This window comes from Penicillium diatomitis (genome assembly GCF_028827545.1).
Source record: "Penicillium diatomitis strain IBT 30728 chromosome Unknown utg000012l_segment0_segment0, whole genome shotgun sequence".
Lineage (NCBI taxonomy): Eukaryota > Fungi > Ascomycota > Eurotiomycetes > Eurotiales > Aspergillaceae > Penicillium > Penicillium diatomitis.
This window is the reverse complement of record NW_026623184.1, coordinates 1,496,863-1,516,485: the sequence shown is the minus strand read 5'-3', so window position 1 is coordinate 1,516,485 and position 19,623 is coordinate 1,496,863. Positions and strand designations below refer to the sequence as shown.

At 49.8% G+C, this 19,623-nt stretch overlaps 7 protein-coding genes across 7 annotated transcripts; 3 read left to right on the top strand and 4 right to left on the bottom strand.

Moving 5' to 3' along the window:
• Nucleotides 1-501: 501 nt before the first annotated feature.
• Nucleotides 502-2,194, bottom strand: N7539_008411 (cytochrome P450; the record flags this gene model as incomplete). The annotated part of the gene is made up of 2 exons (XM_056938011.1): nt 502-1,756; nt 1,902-2,194. 2 exons carry the CDS (start codon nt 2,192-2,194, stop codon nt 502-504), a joined length of 1,548 nt encoding a protein of 515 aa, XP_056787103.1.
• A 1,411-nt stretch (nt 2,195-3,605) lies between these two features.
• Nucleotides 3,606-6,163, bottom strand: N7539_008410 (DNA cross-link repair protein PSO2; the record flags this gene model as incomplete). Its single annotated transcript, XM_056938010.1, is given in 2 exon segments — nt 3,606-3,780; nt 3,792-6,163. 2 exon segments carry the CDS (start codon nt 6,161-6,163, stop codon nt 3,606-3,608), a joined length of 2,547 nt encoding a protein of 848 aa, XP_056787102.1.
• Nucleotides 6,164-7,604: 1,441 nt separating this feature from the next.
• On the top strand, nt 7,605-10,764 carry N7539_008409 (uncharacterized protein; the record flags this gene model as incomplete). The annotated part of the gene is made up of 7 exons (XM_056938009.1): nt 7,605-7,643; nt 7,813-7,953; nt 8,006-8,109; nt 8,187-8,521; nt 8,576-9,233; nt 9,281-9,609; nt 9,929-10,764. 7 exons carry the CDS (start codon nt 7,605-7,607, stop codon nt 10,762-10,764), a joined length of 2,442 nt encoding a protein of 813 aa, XP_056787101.1.
• A 31-nt stretch (nt 10,765-10,795) lies between these two features.
• Nucleotides 10,796-10,989, top strand: N7539_008408 (uncharacterized protein; the record flags this gene model as incomplete). The annotated part of the gene is given in 2 exon segments (XM_056938008.1): nt 10,796-10,843; nt 10,855-10,989. 2 exon segments carry the CDS (start codon nt 10,796-10,798, stop codon nt 10,987-10,989), a joined length of 183 nt encoding a protein of 60 aa, XP_056787100.1.
• Nucleotides 10,990-13,033: 2,044 nt separating this feature from the next.
• Nucleotides 13,034-14,931, bottom strand: N7539_008407 (ankyrin repeat domain-containing protein; the record flags this gene model as incomplete). The annotated part of the gene is made up of 5 exons (XM_056938007.1): nt 13,034-13,201; nt 13,273-13,627; nt 13,677-13,797; nt 14,215-14,427; nt 14,478-14,931. The coding sequence occupies 5 exons, from the start codon at nt 14,929-14,931 to the stop codon at nt 13,034-13,036; spliced, it is 1,311 nt and encodes a 436-aa protein (XP_056787099.1).
• A 213-nt stretch (nt 14,932-15,144) lies between these two features.
• On the top strand, nt 15,145-16,839 carry N7539_008406 (protein kinase family protein; the record flags this gene model as incomplete). The annotated part of the gene is made up of 2 exons (XM_056938006.1): nt 15,145-15,160; nt 15,398-16,839. 2 exons carry the CDS (start codon nt 15,145-15,147, stop codon nt 16,837-16,839), a joined length of 1,458 nt encoding a protein of 485 aa, XP_056787098.1.
• Nucleotides 16,840-18,182: 1,343 nt separating this feature from the next.
• Nucleotides 18,183-19,150, bottom strand: N7539_008405 (uncharacterized protein; the record flags this gene model as incomplete). Its single annotated transcript, XM_056938005.1, has 2 exons — nt 18,183-18,967; nt 19,024-19,150. The coding sequence occupies 2 exons, from the start codon at nt 19,148-19,150 to the stop codon at nt 18,183-18,185; spliced, it is 912 nt and encodes a 303-aa protein (XP_056787097.1).
• Between the last annotated feature and the right edge of the window lie 473 nt (nt 19,151-19,623).

Genomic DNA, 19,623 nt, shown 5'->3' with positions numbered 1-19,623 from the left:
GCTAAGTGCTTTCCATATTTTCTCAAGCCCATATTCCCACATTACCCGGCTCGTTCAGGAATCAAGCCCCAACCATATCGTGTACGCTCTGCCTTGGGAGAAAAGCAGGTGAGGGCCCGGGTCTATTGTATCTCCTGGGGTTTGATCGTGGAGACGTTCGGGCTGGGTTCAAGTCATCATGTTGGGAAGGGAGGGGTCTCGACTGGGGGACTGATCGTGACAGATGGAGGAGCCTTTCGGGTGAGCTGGGATTCTGATTCGGTTCCGTGTCTGGCGTGACTTGTGCAGAGGGGGAGTGTATATGGCAGAGTGGTCTATTTGGATTTTTTTTTATGTTTCCATCGATGTGGAAAAGACATGCAATGAGGGTAATAAGGGGGAGAGAGAAAAAAAAAAAAGAATCGTAAAATATTCAATATGAACAAGAAAAGTGCCCGCGTCCATCACAATCAAAACAGAGAAAGGAAAAAGGTCAGATGGGCTCAGTCTTCGCTTCTTCGCTCAAGCGGAACCAGGCATCCGTCGCTTCATCCCCACATGCAACGCCAGAGGCTTCCTCAAGAACCCTTCCCTCGTCTCCATCGGTCCATCCTGCTCAATTCGATACTCAAACAACCTAAACATCGTCGCACTAATCACCAGCAACTCCATCTCCGCGACGTTTCTGCCCACACATGCCCGAGGCCCATAACTGAACGGGATAAACGCCGCCTTCTGCCGGGCCGTCAATCGCTCGGGATTCCACCGTTCCGGAACGAATTGCTCGGCGTCGGGGCCCCAGACCTCCTTGGATCGGTGGATCGTGTAGCTGGGCACCGAGAGCACGTCGCCGGGTCCAAAGGTGTGGCCGGAGATGACGACGGGTGGGGCGCCCGCGGGGATTTCGCGCGGGAGTCCCATGGCGGAGGTGGAGTGGATGCGCATGGTCTCCCAGATGACCCATTGCAGGTAGTCGATGTCCTTGACCATGGCGAAGGTGGGCACGTCGATGTCGGCGGGGATGGCCTTGTCGAGGATCCTGTGCAGGTTGGCGATGACGCCTGGGGTACGCTGGCACCAGTAGAGGATGGCGCAGGCGGTGTTGGAGGTGGTGTCGGAGCCGGCGATGAGTTGCGTGAGCGCCTCCGCGGTGAGTTCTTCGCGGCCGAGGGTATTGCCATTGCCGTCTTTGCCTTCCATGAGACGGGCGAGGAGGTCCACGCGCGTGTTGTTGGCGGCGACTTCGGGCTTGAGACGCTCGTTGACGCGGGCGATGGCGATTCCGGCGAGATGCTGAACGGCCTGGAGACCCTCGCTGAAGAATTTATCGGGAATATACATCGCCCAGGGTTTCAGTGAGGGCATGCAGCCCAGGGTGGCGGAGACTTCACCACGACGATTGAGCACCTCGACGGCCGCGACGTACTTGGGTGGGTCGTTGGGGTGCATGCGCATCTCGGCGATATCCTGACCCTTTTCCAACATGCCGAAGGGGGCACCGAATGCCAGGTCGCCGATAATGTCAAAGGCCAGGTAGTTGAACCAGTTGAGGGCGTCCAGGCTGACATAGCCGGTCTTGGGGTTGGCCTCCAGATCGGCTAGCTTGCGCCATTGCTTGACGAAGAGCTCGATGTTGCCGTGGATGTATTGCTCGAATTGACCAATGGACTTGGCGCTGAATGTGTGCGAGACGGTCTTGCGTTTGCGAGTGTGCTCGGCACGGTCGCGGGTGTTGAACAGCCCTCGACGGATGGAGACGAAAGCATCATAGAAGTCACTGATCCAACCGGTGTTTAGTATAGTGCGAGACCAGAGTAGCTCGGGAGGAGGAGAGTCAAAATGTTGTACAGATATAATATCGAAGAGAATACAGGGAGTGTTGCACCGATGGAGGGGGCATCGTGCGTCGATGGGTCACTTACGCCTTCAGGAAACCATTGCCATGTCCATATACCGCATTGATCGCCTCATCGTCGGCAATCGACACATGACGAGGCGCAATGCGCACCAGCTTGCCATATTTCCGATGCGCCTCATCGACCGACAAGTACCGTTTCCCCTGACGCGCCTGAAGCAGCAGCCAGAGGTTGGTAAACGCCGCAAAACTCGGACTGGGGATATCTCGAAGTCGCGACACTTGGAGGTACGGCGCCACGAAATAGGCCAATATCACGCCCAAAACGATGACCGGCACGTTTTCCAACGTGAACAGCATGGCGAACGGGGGAAGTGATTGCCGATGTGGGGATGTGTGAGGTCAGTTGCTGCAGGGTGACACTGACACTGAACACAGAACACCTGGGAAGGGGAAAAAAAACAAAAATCAAATAAAAAAATCAGACCGTTGACCCGACGTCCGATGATGCAGAAGGGTGGGTCTGCGGTCGGAGAAAAAGGAAAAGGGCGGGGGTGAGCTTTAGTCTTGCCGTGTCTTGGGTCGGCTGTGTAGTTTCCAGTAGTTTGCAGTTTGCACACTTTGTACTGCACAGCTGCGCTAGCGCCAGTGGCCTCGAGGAACCGGGTAGCTGGAAGTCACGAGACCTTGGTGAAAAAAGTGTGTTTGGGAGCAGTGTATGACCCCTTGCGGTTGATAAGATGACCCAAAGAGGATGCAATCTCCGTCAAGTCTTTCAGAAGAGAGCAATGTCAAGAGTTCTCCTCATCTTCACTTGGGATCCAGTCTCTTTTATGCAGGTTTCAAACAATCACCACCCTCCACTGCCCCGGTTCGATTCCCGAGGTCTGAAGATCGGCCGGGAGTGCTGGTCGGTATCTGGGGAGGCTCCGGAAGTGGACCCGCTGGCCGAGGAGTGCCGTGGCTGACCTCCGAGCCGCCGCTTATTCGGTTATGCTTTGACTCTCCACAAATCTCTCTGCCTTGGCTGCCCGAGTACCTGGTACCGCACCTAAAGCCGGATGATAGTGATACTACCGGTCCATCTACCTACACACCAGTACCGTAGTCAGCAATTCCAACATGAGATTCCGACACGGGGACTGGTCATAGACACGTTACCCCGGAGTACACTATCGACGCCACCGCGCTGTGAAACGTGGAAGACTGGAGTGGACAAGATCGCCCTTACAGTGCGTCCAAGACCACCAAGGGCGGGGCAAGAAGTACTACCACTGTAGACGGACGTCTTGCACAGTACCCATTACCAGTACCTAGTGACTTCTACGAGTTGCGCAACCAGTTGTATCAAGTCTTACATTCTGAGCTACAAAATTCGAGGAGTGGGAAGAGAGAGTCGTGATCTCAACCACGTGATCCATGGATGATGGATGGTGATGGATATCGACTTGATCGTTTACAGAATCGAAGCAACTGCGCGCTCGCTCAGTCAGGTAGACCGACTAAGTAGGGACGATCTAGGGTCCGTCAATTCACAATCACCAGGACATTGAAGGCAACTCTGCATTCAAGTACGCAGATGCGCAGATATAATTTGTTGCAGATAAGAACTAGGACTTTTTGCACCGGGTATCAAAATAAAAATAAAAAAAAAAGAGAAGAAGAAAAACCGAAAAGCCTCCACGAGTCCACGAGCGGGATGATAGACGCCATGAACAAAACACCTGGTGCTGAATAGGCCGCAAACAAAAACAGACACAAACGGGGTCATTCACCAGTCGGCGACTGGGAACAGCCCATTCCGTTTCTTCTCACCCTCCCAGCGATCAATCCAAGCCTTCATCTGGTCACGGCTTCTCTGACTGCCAATATTGACCGTGGGGATGATCCGACCGATCCGCAGGGCACAGCAGAACATGGTGAGTTCCCGGAAAGAGCTGTGCTCGCTGTATGGTACGCCAAAACAGGCACTTTCGCGCGTGCTTCCGCGCTGTGGAGACAAGTTTTGCGTGGTGAAAGGGGTCCGCCAGTGTTCGCCGCGGAGAACCGTCGGGACGGGGGGTTATCGAGCATGCGACCAGCGGGAGGACGATATGACCAGCCGGTGGGCCGAAATCCGACCACGCGAGTAAAGTCAGGTTTCAACGTATCCAGATAGTCAGCTAATGTGTCCGCTCGAATCTCAAACAGGGTTTGCATGTGCACTTGTGCTTCACGGGGATCGCTCGTGAGCAATGCGGTCAACTCGGGATCTTCAAGACAGGCGCAGATTCGCTGCTTGTATGGATTGGCAAAGATCTTGGACCCAAGCGCCTTGGCAATACCCACGCAGATACGCTCCTTGCCAATACTGTACGTGCCCATCACGACCAAGAGACGGCCCGCCTTAGCTGAAGGCTGCTCCGCAGAAGCTTCACGGTTAGAGGTGGATGACAGGAATTTGCTCATGAGACTACCTCCAGCTGTCTTTCCCAAGTCGCCACCGACGCCAGATTCTTCATTGAGTCGTAGGCAGAGTTCAGAGCATGCCGCAATGACATCTTCTTGGCTTGGAAAAGCATATTTGGGGTGAAGATAGGTCGTGTCCAAGTAGCATGTGTCGAGCCGCTGCTGTACTGGCTTGCCCGTCACCACGTCGATCGTATCGGGCCGAAGCAAAGGATGCTGGAGGTGGTCTGGAGAGGCTCGAAAATCGCCGCAATGAAGTATGCGCTGTCGTCGAGGGTTGGCACCGTTCCCAAATGATTTTTCGAACAGGAACAACGAACTACCTGGACAATGATTCGCATTGATCATCGTAACCTTGACGCCTCCGGTGTTCGGTACCTCGAAAGGACTCTCGAATTCCAGATCCACTACCCATTTGGGATCCACCCGCAGTTGCTGACGGACCAGATTGCCTGTCGGGCGGCTGCAATAAATTGGACCGTGGCACCAGGATTTGGTCAGTCCTATGTAATGATCACTGTGGAAATGGCTTAGGAAGTACGCTTTGCATCCTTCCACTGCCCCGTAGCGAAAAGCATCGACGCAAATGGAGAATCCCGGCATGATCTTGTAGAATGGACATGTGCGTTGATAGGCTTGCTTTCCGCGCGATGATACCTCATTCGCAGCAGCGGCCGCCCAGGCAGTGTCTTCGGCATTGCCAGCCATCATCTTGGAGAAGGCTGATCCGGCTGCAGGTGTGTTCTTCGAAAATGGGTCGCGCTGGGGAGGTCGAGCGATGGCAGCCTTTTCCATGCGCGTGGGTTCCTTGCTTGGACTATCTTCTTTTTGGGTGACCGGTGTCATGGCCAGAACACCCGAGTCGGGCGTCTCAAGAGTTGGCGGGACAGAGGGCTTACCGTCCAGACAATCGTTCACATGGACGGATACTTCTGCCTCGGTGAAGTTTGCCAGTGCCTGCTGGCATATCGGACAAGTCGTTACTGATCCCTCTTTATCGGGATCGACATTGAGTGCATCTTCATAGTCATTGGGCGCCATCATACCGAAGCGGACTCCATGAGCCTGTTCGTCGTCTTCATCGTCCCATGGTCTCTCTCGGAATTCCTCCCCTATCAATTCATCCCCTTCTTCAATATCGTCAAAATCCGCAGTTCCAAAATCGTTTCCATCGGTCGTGACGTCTCTTACCAAGGGTGACGGTGACAGCGGAGGCTGATTGGCAAGGCGGTTAGTGGGCGATTCTTCTTGAGGTGGCGAGATCACATTCGTGCTCATCGCGGGGAGTACAGCCGGCGGTGTATCCGTGATTTCGTGATAATTAGGTAGGTCTTCTTCGCTGTCCGACTCGTCGATAAAAGGTCCATTAATCGAGGAGGCTGCCGCCTTGGGCTTCGTGGTCTTAGGCCGATCGCCTGTTTCTGTGTTTCCGTCTTTTGAATCTGGCGAGTCCATCTTCCGGCGCTTGGCAGATTGTTCATCTTCCGCATCTCGAGAATCATTCGGGGGTAGTAAGTCTTCGGCGTCGCCCCAAATGTCATCGGGTGTGCGAGATCGACTCCTCCTGTCGACGTCTAGCGTCGTTCGCTCAAGGTGGATCCTCGCTAGACCCTTCTTGTCTTCTAGGAAAAGACCCTCGGACGAGTCGTTCTTTGAACTCGATCCACCTTGTGATTTCGGCGTAGCAAGCCCAGTGGCGGAAGAAACAGATGACCCGACAAACTGAGTGATGCGGGACTGGCGAGTTGTCGCCCCGATAGGTGCGTCCGTCTTTTGGAAAAACTTCAATATGCTGTGATTTTTCTTCGCGGAGGATGACTTTGTCGCCGACGCAGATCCCTTCGAAGGGGTCGACGCCTTTTTGGCCAATGATCCAGCCATTGCCGGTAAAGAGTGAAGAGCGGCACAGTGGTGAATTCCAACTCAATGCAATCAGACGCCTCAAGAGTTGGAGTCAACCGCGAGACCTTATGGTGCCAATCTATCGACTTGAAGATGGCGCCAAAATTTGTACAGATCACGGTTTCTCCATCCAGGTTCCCACCGAGATGGAATCTCAGATCCTCGCCACTCGATGCGTCTAATCTAAATCGCGCGATCGCCGTGACGCGAAGTCACGTGCAGTCCACAGAGGCAAACTTCAGCAAGCCATTTCCGGACTGTAGATGCAGAGTGGGTCCCGTTCCATTCGACAGGTCTACTGTACTTGTTTTGTGACAGCTCGAAGAATGTCAAAACACTTGTTGCTCGTGAACGTTTTGAAATCGGGCGCAATGATGTTCTCGTAGAAGGAGTTTTCTTGGGCTCGATCAAAATCTAGCTGCCACTTGTGTTAGCTGTTGCCGAACGACTAGATGATACCCGAGAAAAAAAAGGTTGAGGCTCGAAATGCCCGGCCGCTCACTGAGCGCTCAGTGAGTGCTCAGTGGCTGCTCAGTGATTACTCAGAGGAACATCAGAGGCATCCATCTACTGAGCACTCAGACTATGCTCAGACCATTCCCAAAGGAGCTCTCGGGTCCCACAGTGCTGTTTATTTGTGCATTATTTTTTTGATGGCCCTAATCACACCCTCATTTCTTCGAAGTGCTCTCTATGCTCCAGTTCACCTCTTCATTCTCCTTCTCCACTCAAAAAAAAGAAACGCATCAAGAAAATGATGACGCAAAGTCACAGATATGACTTTTCATCTGTCATGAGGTGGATCAGGAGAATGTTCTTTGTGTTACTTGTCTAGAGTTGCTTATGCGTTACACCCAAGCTATAAATTGAAGCTTCAAGTCCTCTCTGGCCAATCCATCCTGCCCATCTTCTTTCTTCCCATGCTTCCACATCTGTGTCCTATCGTGTCCCTCTCTTGGGTTTTCAATCCATGATGGGTAGGAAACAATTTTTTTGCACAGCGAAACGAGCTCGCCAAGAAGAAGCGCCGCGAGCGATTGGAAAGGAGCGGATATGTCTTCGGAGCACATGCACATGAGGATGCGATTCGAGAGAAAGACAAGAGGACCGAGAAGACCAAGAGGATGTAGAAGGAACATGCGGAACTATGGAAGGAGTAAGGTCTTTCCATTGTGATGCCCTCGATTCCAAACGCGAAGGAAAACCTAACTCTACTCCTAGATTTGTTCAGCAAAACGGGATAGAAGGCTACGGGACGGGCATAAATTCCAGTCTTCCGAGTCATCAGCTCATCAAGGAGTTTGTCCGTTGGTACATTCATTTAGCCCGGGGACGACTGAGTAAGAATGGACGACCAGTAGCAAAATCAGTCTTGTCGTTCGCGGAGCGATTTTTCGGTGGCCTTGAAGAAGAGATGCAAATGAGCGTTGCTCTAGAGGATCGAAAGGAAATATTTAATGTGAGGCTGATTCTCCTTCCTTTCCTCCTTTGGCGCTTGCAAACACTAACCGCAAAGCAGTGGATCAAGAGGTCATTGACAGCAGAAGGCGTCATTGAAAATATCGAGTCCCCAAACCATTCCTTTACCAAAAAAAGACTTCCTCAGAACGGTTGCATCTCTGTGGCAGACAGATCATCGCCGCTTCATACCCGGGTTGCCCAAAGTCATCATCTTACCTACACTCCAGCTGTACCTCTTCACCGGAGCAAGAATTGGAGCTTTCGTACCTGCCCACGAGGATAAAAAGGAGAGAGGACTTCGATTCAAGGTAAGGGCACTCCAATGAGGCGTCCTATGATTGAAACTGACTCCTATTATAGCACATCGAGCTTGTGTTGTTTCCATCCTCTACGGCACCATGGAAACTTGAATGGAAGGTGAATCAAGTGTGGCTCAAAAATAATCGAGACCCAAATTACACAGTGTAAGGCGACCCCCCTCCAGATGCCGAAAGGCAACCCGACTTAGACTGAGAGCTCACTCGCCCATTGAATGATCCAGCTTGGGGATTGGAATCCGCGACACCAAGAAACCGCAATTTGCCGCTGGCTACATTCTGCTGGCACTTGCGCTTGAACACGGTGCTCTTTTTGGGGTTAGCAATGTGGAGGATCTGGCCCAGTATGACCTTTCAAATGGACCGATTCCGCTACGCTGGAAGGACGAATATCTGGAAAAGCCTGTTCTCAGGAACGTCACAGCTGATGGACCCCAAGATGTCCCGCTCGCTAAAGACGTCTTTTGCGAATGCTTACGCGTGATATTCACCGCCGCTGGTTACAGCAAGAGGCCTAAAGTCCACGATATTCGGAAATTTCTCGGAAAGAAAATTGAAGGTGGGCTAATAAAACATTGTGACTTGGTGATAAACTCGCTTATGGTTGCTACAGGGAAGCATGGCTCTGCATTGGTTTCGCAAATCTACGGTCACAAAGGAGCAGGGACTTACCCGAAGGATTACCTGTTACACTGCTCCTCGATTGACACAGTCTCAGCCGTTCTAGACGAGGAAGATCAATCTGAGCATATTGAGTACTTTCAAGGCTTTGAGCGGTTCTATGAACCGGGATTGCCTGGCGAGCTTCCGGCGGGAATTGAGCAGAGTATTTTGGACAAGCCAGAACTATTGGAGATCAGAAGCCGGATCCAGCGACTGGAAGACCACAATGCCGACAAAGAATCCATAAATGCGGAGAGACTGAACTATAAAAAGACGATAGTCCACCACCGTCTCTTCGAGCTGAAGGAATACCAGGCCCACTGGGTCCGAGAGAGGCGAGACCGAAGGATCCTGAATAGAGGAAAACAAGAACCGTTGACTTTGGAAAACGACGTCCGCACACGAGCTCAAGCTCTCAGTATGCCAGAACTCTCACGAATTGCAGCATTGATGTCTTGCAACAGGGAGCTTTCTTTTGATGAAATGCTTCTTTTCGTGCAGGATCTACAGAGCCAATGTGCCCTAGATTTTGACGTGGTTTACCTGCCTGGTGAAAGTCCTACCCAAGGACTCTGCCCCGCAAGAGGTTGCCGAAAACAAATTGCAAGGTGAGCGATCTAATCTAATGAAGAAGATGTAAGCTAAGTTCCCTTAGAATTACAAAGTCCGAAAGAAATACCCACGTCCACGACTGTGTCCGCCATGAGAAAGCATTGGATCTACACCTTTCAGAATCCAAGCTGCGGTTCTGCTATCAGTGTATGGAATGGCTCACCTCAAGCCAATGGCGAGACCATTGTAATGTTCATCTCGAGGCCTGGGATACCAAACACTGTGAAGTTATAACATATCGCCGCACAGTGATTCGCCCTGGGCACTGCCCATTTTCCTTGTGGGATTTGAATCTTCCAGCAGAAGAGCGGTTGTATTACTGGCTCAAAAGTGGCAACCTGAAGAAACACATTGAAGAACAGCATATCTGCGGTATGCAATGGCCGATGACGAAGCCACTATGCGGGTGTGCTCAAACGTTTGTGAGAAGATACAGCTATAGTATGGGCAGCAGTATCGAAGTGTGAGAGGGATGAGGAGTGGGATTGCTGAGGGGGAGAGATTCTACCTAAGCTATGGACTGCGGTGAGGCGGCAGTATCACATGCCATACGAACAGTTTGACGATGAGCGTGGCCTTCGACATCATTTGCACGATGCCCACGGGCTAAACAACGCCATATGGTTAAATCAAAAACTCCCGAGAAAGAGAAAGCGTACTTGCAAGGGAGAAGTGCAAGGAACGTCAACAGAGCAAAAGGAGCCGCCGAAGAAGCTCCGTTTCTACCGCTACCCGCCTCCGCGTTACGAACATGAGCATCGACTGTCAGCCAACATATTTTTGCCCGTCCCGACCTTGCTCACGTTTATGGAAGAGCACCCAGAGCAATATGATTCCTCCAATGTCAGTGACGAGTCAACTGAAAGCAGCTCATTTGTGTCTTGCTTTTCCGACGCAGAAACTCCGCTCAGTTCGCGATCGAGAACTCCTCAGTTGGAGGATTTCATTGATCCGAGGATCCTTGAGCCCTTTCAGGTTGACAAAGAGGGGGTATATCCGCCTTGTGGTCAATCTTCTGTGCAACTTGGCTCTATAAGAACCCCTTTGGAAGAGCATGAGACCAAAAGCAATTCATCCTGCGATTCGCTTTGCCCACGAACTTGCATTCCAAACCTTGCCACCCAGTCCGATTTTGGTGTCGAGACCAATGGCCGTTGGTCTGTCGAGACGTCAGGCACCCCAACGGAGATTTCGCGCCAAGCTTGTGACGAAGTTCCCAGCCAGCTGCATTCGCTCAGCTATTCCGTAATTCAGTCTGAGGCTGGGTTAAAATCACTCAGTGATATGAAACAGTCACAATGCTCTCCCCCAAGTTTTACTCCCAGTGAGGCGAACGAACAGAAGAAAGCCTTGCGAGAAGATTGTCCCATCTCAACGTCAGACAATAAGGGATCTCCTGTTGCGGTACATGAGCGAGGAAATCGTCCGCCAGCCCATCAAGGAGTCAGTGATAAAGTGAATCACCATGCTGGGGAATCGGCCATTGGCCGTTGCGGGACTCTCACAAGAACCAGGGCGAAACGATGACCATCTCTGCATTTCCCAGATAACAGGAACAATGGAAAGTCACGAAAGAAACTCAGTGCAAAAGAGAAACGAAAGTTATGTGACTTTAAGGGCCAGAATCTGACCCTGAGGCAAATTGGGGCTCAATTCCCGGACATTGATACGGTCTTCTTGCGGCAAGCTTGGGCAGATATCAGGGCTTCTCAGCGATGCACCAGGTCAAGGGCCAAGCAGAGCGGTTATTGATGTTTATGGTTGGAAATAATTGGTTGTGTTTCAATAAGTGTATGCAGTACTCCGTAGTCGCTTTTCAGTTACACATACCCAGTCGTTGTGATGGACTTTTATATAGACTAGACTGTTTCTCAATTCTGAGAGCTCCAATATCCTGGTATGTATGACCACTTGTTCGGAGAGATCTATATCTCTTTACACTTTGCGTTATCGTTTCATCTCCAGTGTCTGGAGGATGATTTAAACAGTGAAGACCTTCGGGAGCATATAGCCTCCTCTCCGAGTCTCTTCCCCAATCAAGAATTTCTCAGAAATAGACTGCGGCTTGCTTCAGTATGACTGGATTGGAATATCCTCGTCACCAGCTGGATGGCAACACCTTAAAAGGCAGGGAAGTCAAGCAGCTTCATGTTGTATTATTGAAACGTTGACAACCCTGTTACGAAAGTTATACGAACGGAATGTATTTTACACAATAATTACATTGGCATGCACCACCACATCCGCTCCCATATGTATTTTCCCACTGGTAATATAATGTAAAGTGTATGCTTGCTCTTGTACAATACATCTTTACATGAGGGTCCATATAAAGTTGATTGATTGCAGATCCTTTGGACGGCCTAAAGAATGAATTCCGGTTCAGCTACACATCTCCTTTGTTTGTAGAATAATCTTGCTACGGTATGCCTGCGTGTAATATACATGGTCCGATGTTATTTCGACGCTGCAGTTACTCCCACTAGAAAGGCCAACCGGCCCGTAATTTCAGTTTAATCGGTCAATTTCTTGCTCTGTTGGAAGCCAGATACTATGCCAGAGTGGCCCGAATAGGATTAGCACCTTAGGCAGCGCCATAGTACCGTTGTGAACCCAGGTTCCCAGATAAAGTAGGTCAATTGACCACTATGGGAGTTGATCACTATAGGAATTGACTGTGCTAATTGATCACTGTGCGATCACTGTGCCAATGATTTCACCATCGATTGATTAGTGCGCGGACGTACGCGTAGACTATACAAAATATTAAGATTCTCAGGAATATGCTATACCTAATTTGATTCCGTCCAATACGTCGGCCATCCCTCATTAAAGAATTCGTCGAGCCCTCACCATTCGAGTGTTTGAAGCTCAACGTTAACAACGTGTAGGCCCAATCATTGGATTGTTCACTTACACTAACTCTAGTTATGCAAAAACGCATAGAACCAAGTTGTGTCTATCGATGCGTCAGCCAAACTATCGACTTTGAAAACCGTTCTATACACCGACGTTAACGACAAATGCTGATCGTTCGTCTCCCTTGGTCATTCATAAAAGGGAAGGACAGAAGTACTAATATAAATAACCCCTTAAGAAATCGTTCCAAAAGGGTCACAAGCAAACCATCCGCAAACAAGCGATTGATGCGTTCTGCGATTACATTCTTCTTCGCCAGAACGCTCCCTGCGATCACACCGACGAATCTGAACCCGCCTTGCCTTCTAATTTACGGAGGGATCCTCGTTTCCCCATCGATCGTCTCCATATCATTTGCTATAGTGTAGATATTAGCTTACCCCCTGATACACCTAGAACAACATACTCACAGGAACAAATTTCGATATCACCCATAAAACACCAATTAAGACAAGAGATAAGCCCCCAAACAGTATATACCATCTCCAGTCTGGATTGTCTTGAAGCAAGTTTACGTTCATACCAAAGAGGCTCCGGTGTCTTATTCAGCCGAGTTCTCCAGGTGACGGCACCGTGAGGTCGGATGGCTACACTTACTGATACAAATATCGGTGGCAAGAATATGAACTAGACAAGTTCGATCGTCAACCAAACGCACAGCTCATCGAAGTTAGTACTTACAGTAATCCAGCTGACACGCTTGAAACTTGCCGCCTTATTTGTGGAAACCCAAGCAAGTTCCTGTTTCCTTGGTGTTAGTGTTTGGATGAGAGGTTTATGATAAACCTACGATCTGTAAAAGTTCCCGAAAGGCCTGTTCCATATGGTCAAGTCTCACCGTTACGGCCTGCCCGATTCTGTCGAGTGCTGCTACAAGCTAGGCCTTCTGTTCAATTCCAAACGGACTATTGGTCGGGAGCACTTCATTGAGCCCCTCAATTTGCGATTGCAGGCATTGTCGGAGAGCTGCGCGCTCCAATGCGTTCTTGGCAAGCTCGTCGATTAAGCCGCGACTTCTCCCTCTTTTTTTGACTTGGTCATGTCGCTAGGAAATCGCCCTCATGAATCAGTTCCAGACTTCGCTTCCTTAAGAATCACGAAATCTTGCGGACGTACCAATGACTCGACCTTTTTGTTTGCACCGGAACAGATCATTTTCCAATGCTGTTCGAGATTCTCAAGGAGCTGTCCAAAAAAGTTGGACGGACAGTCGGGTACAGAGCCGTTCGTAAGCGTGCTGATAAATCCACATGCAATGCTCTCCGCTGTCTTCCTGCTAGTCCAAGCAACGCCCCAAGGATAGCGCACCTCTCCTTGCTCCTCACAAGGGAAAGCTAGAGAGATATACGTTACGAAGCGATGGCCGAAATCTTTCTGGGTATGCTTTAAGTAATAGCTGTCATCTTTGAGCACATTATGGATACCAAGTCCCGAAGGTAACTGTGACCATATTGACTTCGTCCCACAGAGGCTTAGCGTGTTAGATATAATCATAATTGATAAATGAGAGATTTACTCACCATAACCTGGACTCTTTTGTATTAGGTAACCAGTTGTATTCAAGGTCATCGATTAGTTCCAGTTCGAAGCCCTGACTTTGAATCCTCTTCGTGATTTGAATCCATGCTGGCCTTTTGTCTCCTAGGTTGAACCATTTAGCTGACCTAATAGGTTTGAGGTCCACTGATGGGACCCTTAGCAGGAAATCTACTATATCTTTGCTTCGTACTTCTAAGGTATATTGCAGAGGAGTCTTGCCAGAATGATCTCGGCTGGTAATATTTACCTTAGCACTAACCAAAGTCGAAACGAGCTCTAGGCACCCCTCAAGGCAAGCGAGACGTAAAGCGGTCCTTTCTTTCCGGTCAGGCTGGCTGGGATTATAGCCAGACCGGAGAAGTGTTGTCACCAGGGGTAATAACTTCTTTTGTTCGATCAACCTGATACCTTCGACCAACAAATGCAAACTAATTGCGTCGCCGTCTTTCAGTAAATTTATCATAGCCTCTTTTCCACCTTCCAATGCCCAGATCAACAGAGTTCTGGAAAAGGTCTCACCGGATCCATCGCGAATGTTTATGTCCACCTTGTCCACTTTGGACTTCGTTTGTAGGAACTGCTGCGTGACTTCCACTTCACTATATTCAGCAGCCCAGGAGAGCCAGTTACGACCACTTTGATCTTTCTTATTGGGAAGCGGTAGGGCGCAGATCATGGCGTGGAGGCAGAAAGGTTGTACAGGCCCAACAAGTTTTGCCGGGCCCAGGTTATCTGGAGAATTGATTGACAAAACATATCTCTCTTTAAGAAACCACCAAAACCCTGTATGGCCTTCATCACCAGGAGTGTGTGGATCAGCTCCTTTTCGATCAACAACTGCATAATTTGCACGAACCCACGTTCCGCTGCCAGTGAAAAGGGAGTTCGGCCTTGTGCTTCTCTGTGGTCAATGTTGGCCCCAACCTTGTCGAGTAGACGTTGCGTTTCTCGTTCGTGTCTGTTCGCAACAGCCCAGGATAGCGATGTCCAGTTCTTCTCATCCCCCGAGTTGACACCCGCATTCGATTCGATTAAGTGACTCAGGATTTCAGTCTCGCCAAGTCGCGCAGCCATCATCAAAGGAGTTCGGCCTTCCACGTCCCTCGGGTCTATATAGATTTTGTTCTCGAGAAGAACCTTAACGGCCGATCCATGTCCTTTATTGATAGCCCAAGTGAGTGCTGTCCATTGGTTTACATCCCTCGAATTCGGGTTTGCGTCTGCGCCAAGGAGCATCTCCAAAATATCGGAACGTCCTAACTCAGCCGCTATTAATAAAGTGGTTTGATCCGTTGGACGGCGATTGGCAGCGAAGTAATCAATTTGCAGCAAAATTCCGTCCGGGGGGAGATACGTTTTGAAAGACCAACTACTCAAGTAAGGCTATTTAATTTCATCCAAGGCATCAACATCCGCCATTGCATCGATCAGAAGCCTTGTTATTTCACCATGTCCAAGTTCAACGGTAATCGAGAGTGGCGTGCGACCCTTCACGCGATGATTGACCAGGCTCCCATTAGTTTTGAGTAGTAGTTGGGTGGTTAGAAAATCCTGCTGAAAAGTTGCCCATACCAACAGGTCCCGTTCTATCCCGGTCATCTGCCTTCCTACCGCCTTAAAGTCGACCAGGAGCCTTGAGCATTCGACATCTCCGGCCTGTGCAGCGATTACTAATGGCGTTCGACCCTTGATATCTCTGGAGAGCCGAAAGCCGATCCATCTGCCGACACCGCTTCCAAGGCATGGCTTGACTTGGGGAGGTACGCCAGGGAAGTCCTTGCAGTCCAGGATACCCGTCGCTTTGTCTTAGGCTTTACTCTCTGTGGATCTCTAATGAGGGTATGGGTCTTTGACCGCCTGGGAGGAGTCGCATCCGAGCGTTTTGATATCAACGAGGATGGTCTCCAGTTTGTGTCCACCATTCTTGGTTTTCTATGGATGAGCGAGGCGGAATGTGGATTTGACCCTACAATCATCACGAAAAACGACCGGCGATTCATCGAGATAGAGCAGAATGGACATGCCGAGCGTGTCGTCCTCGAGAAATTGACGAAACGAGCACCTTGCATCGCGGGTCGAGCAACAACATGTTGGAAAGCGCATCGTGAAGAGGACCCCGGGGTTCCGCTCGTTGTCAAAGACTCTTGGCAATACACAGAACGCGACGAAGAAGGCGATCTCCTTCAAGAAGCCACGGAAAAAAGCGTGGTCAACGTCGCACGTTATTATCATCATGCGACAGTTTGCATCCGTGGGAAGATTGACGATGTCCGGGATAACGTCCGAGGTGGCTTGGATATCAGGACCGCGAGCAATTATCGACCAGAGCGCTTGGCGCTCTCGACTGGCACAATTGTAGCTGATGCGCCGCGAAAGAGTCGGAACAGCGGCAAGTCCGGTGTGAAGCGATCTTCTAGCCAAACTGGTGCTTCTCTGCCACCTAATAAGCGATCTTGTTCGGCATCTCCTACCAAGGCATCCAGCATGCCAAATCGAGTTCATCGGCGTGTCATCCTGCGTGACTATGGGAAACCAATTTACAAGGCAAGCACTCGCCAAGCCTTGCTTGCCGCGTTAAAAGGCTGTATTGCAGGGCATCAGTCTTTGCAACAAGCAGGAATCCTTCACCGAGATATTTCAGTCAACAACCTCATGATCAACGAGGATAAAGAGAACCCTTCGTGGCCGTCATTCTTGATTGATCTTGATCTGGCCATCAGAGAGACACGGGATGGCGTTTCTGGGGCGAATGGAAAGACTGGCACGAGGGCCTTTATGGCAATTGGCTCACTTCTGGGCGAGAAGCATTCTTTCATGCATGATCTCGAATCATTCTTCTGGGTGATCTTTTGGATATGCATCCACTATGAGGGGCCAGGTAAGGGACGAGTCGTTGCAAGGTTTGACAAGTGGAACTTTGTGGATACAGACGAGTTAGCTGGTATGAAGAAAGGCGAGATATCGGACGAAGCGGATTTCGTAAAGTCCGCAAATGAGTACTTCACCGAGTACTACCGGCCGCTTATTCCATGCATCAACACACTTCGGAAGGCGGTCTTTCCTAATGGAAGGAGATGGGCGAAGGAAGATCCAGGATTGTATGATCGGATGAAGGCCATCCTACGGGGCGCCCGAGAGGACTGAGAATGTTGGAGCTCTAATTTTGCAATGGCGCCATGTTAGAACCATGAATCTGTTGAGATAGGCTATGATGCACCACTGGATACAGCGTGAGGGTCGCTAGACAAATCGACCTTGAATGAATTGACAGAACTATTCAGAGTTGGCTGTTGAACCGTAGGACTGATTTTACATTGAGACTCTTGGGGTATTTATCATCGGATGAGAGAATAGCACTTGATAGTGGTAAACTCATGATCAGTCTCAATCGGTGTTCTCCCGTGAATTTTCAATGTAGTTCGAAAGTTCCAATTTGAACTTTGGCTTCCCTAGTTAATAAATTGGTCCCGTTCGAGATAGGTTCTCGTATCGCCCTCGGAGGCAGCGACGTGGAACAATTGAAGTCCTTTCATGTAGTGACCTCTGCGAGTTCATTCATGAAATTGTGCATAGCTGAAATTCTGTGCTTTTCTTTTTCTTTGAGACCTCCGAGCGCAGGATCATACGGACTTGAATTCATCCACGTTGACCACTTCCTGACCACTGCAATCGCATCTTCAGGGGAAATCTGAAACCATTCCTTATGTTCCTGCAGACATCCTGTGCAATCAATGTGTGCTTGGCAATCAACTAACTTTGCATGACACAATTCTTCGACGCGAAAAGTATTTGGAACTGCCATTGCAGACTCAGGCGACGTAGGAAATAGCAGTTTCAGCTTTCTGTTGCACTGAAAACTCAGCATTTTGAGGCGGTCAATCACAGGAAGAGATGTATATCCAAGTTTACAGCAATATTCGAAATCAGTTTACCCCCACACTCTCACGAATTGTTTCCCAAACCCTAACTTGAAACGCCCGAATCTTAATTTAGCTACTACTTCGACGACCTTGAGTTGCCTACATCGTAACGGCTGACAGTAACAAATGAGTCATTGTATTAATACCGTAAATCCCGTAGAACCTCGCAGAAGCCCAGGCTCGGATTTTTAAATAACCCGTGCAAATTGAACAAACAAGCGATCTTGCCACCACGTGATCCAGTTGTCAAGTGACAATCTCCCCGAATCGGATTTTAAACTCCCAAGCAGATCTCTTTGAGTTCATCGCTCGGCAATCGTCTGAAGCAGATGATGTGCCCTATCCACAACATCCTGCGAGTCCGAGAGAAGATGGGGCCACGAAGAGCAATTCCCGAATGGGACACACAAACGCCTTTTGTTGAGGGAACGAAAGTACAGGGAATGGAAGGTTGCCTGCAGGAGGAGAGAGAAGCTGAGAAGAGGGAAGGAAGAGGACCCTGCGAAACAGCTGACCAAGGGTCTGGTGGACGACACTCTCTTCTCAACACCCTGACCATGTATCGATTCACGTTCCCCAACCCCACACTTCCTCCAGCTTTGCCTTTGAAACTGATGTCGGCCAATAATTTGTCTCCTGAGTTGTAATTGAGTTGATTTCCATCAAAGCCTGTTGCTCGGTCAGATCCGAAAATTGCTCACAGCAGGTATTGATAGAGACACATGCGGTTATCAGGGCAGGGGGAGATTGTCGATTGGATAACGCGACGCCGCATATCTCTAGTACTGTTGCCCTGAGCTTGGCATCAACTTGAGCTAGAGATTTTCGTCGGGCCGGACCGACTCGTGGTACGTGGGGAGAGTAGGCTGTAAGAAGGATTTTGAGCAAGCCTATGCTCTGCAAGGCGAGAATGTGGCAGTCGTCGAGATAACGGACACGCGGGAAAATCTCACGCTGCGTCTGATCAGCGTCCACGGCATAGATTGGTGAAAATGATATAGGTCGACATTGTTGCCAACGATTGTAGAGGTCGATTAGCCCCTGGTATCGAGTGGCGTTCTGGTTAAGTGTATCATCATGGCAATATTGAACGGCGTGGGCGCATATGATGAGCAGACGGTTTACCCATACATGATCCGGTGCAGGGTCCCAAGTTAGAAATGATTCACAGGCAGACAACGGTAGGCAAAACGGGCGTTGTTGTGCAAAGGCGATATGGAACTCTTGACGGAATCCAACCCAGAACACAGCTTGACGGAATCCGAGGGAAGCAAGTGCCAAGTTTGCCTGTGCCTCGATAAAGACCTGTAGGCCCGTCACAGCTGTTTCAGTTGAGAATTCGATGAATGGGCCTGGGATCATTATTCTAGTTAAAGCAGATGCAAAGTCGATCATGTGGTGGACATACTGTCAAGCTCTTCATAGAATCGGAGAATCACTACCGCTGCCAATAGCTCCTCATCCATAATTGCGTTTGGTTCGCTGGCCAGGTACCTCAAGTCCCCAATGCATTCGTTATGGTAATGCAATACCATCTCCTCGCTGACAGTGATTTCTTACTTGAAACCGTACTCCTGGACGATCTCTTTTTGTCTTTTTCTTGGCAGAGTGCTGAAGTGTCTTGCTGATGCAGCAAGGATTGCATTGCGGAGTGTTTGACAGCCACGAGCTCTTTGTGGAACTGTATTGGCGAAATGATTCTCAGGGTCACATAGGTCAAACTGATGGACACGACGTTAGTTGATCATACAGATCGCGCAGAGGCAGTGTGTACGATTCTCACCCATCTGGCAAGGTCCTCGACAAAGTATTTTAACAGACACGCATCACGGGGACATAGTCTAGGCCAGACGAAATGGGGAACGTCAAGTAGGCCAAAAGGGTCGGTCTCCGGTTCCTCTAGAAAATCCCTGTCAGAAAAACTTGCTTTTGGTCCAAAACTTTCTGGAGAAGGTTGGCCTTGCGTCTAAGACAGACTCTCGCTGTTGCCGGCCTCAGTATTAGTAGA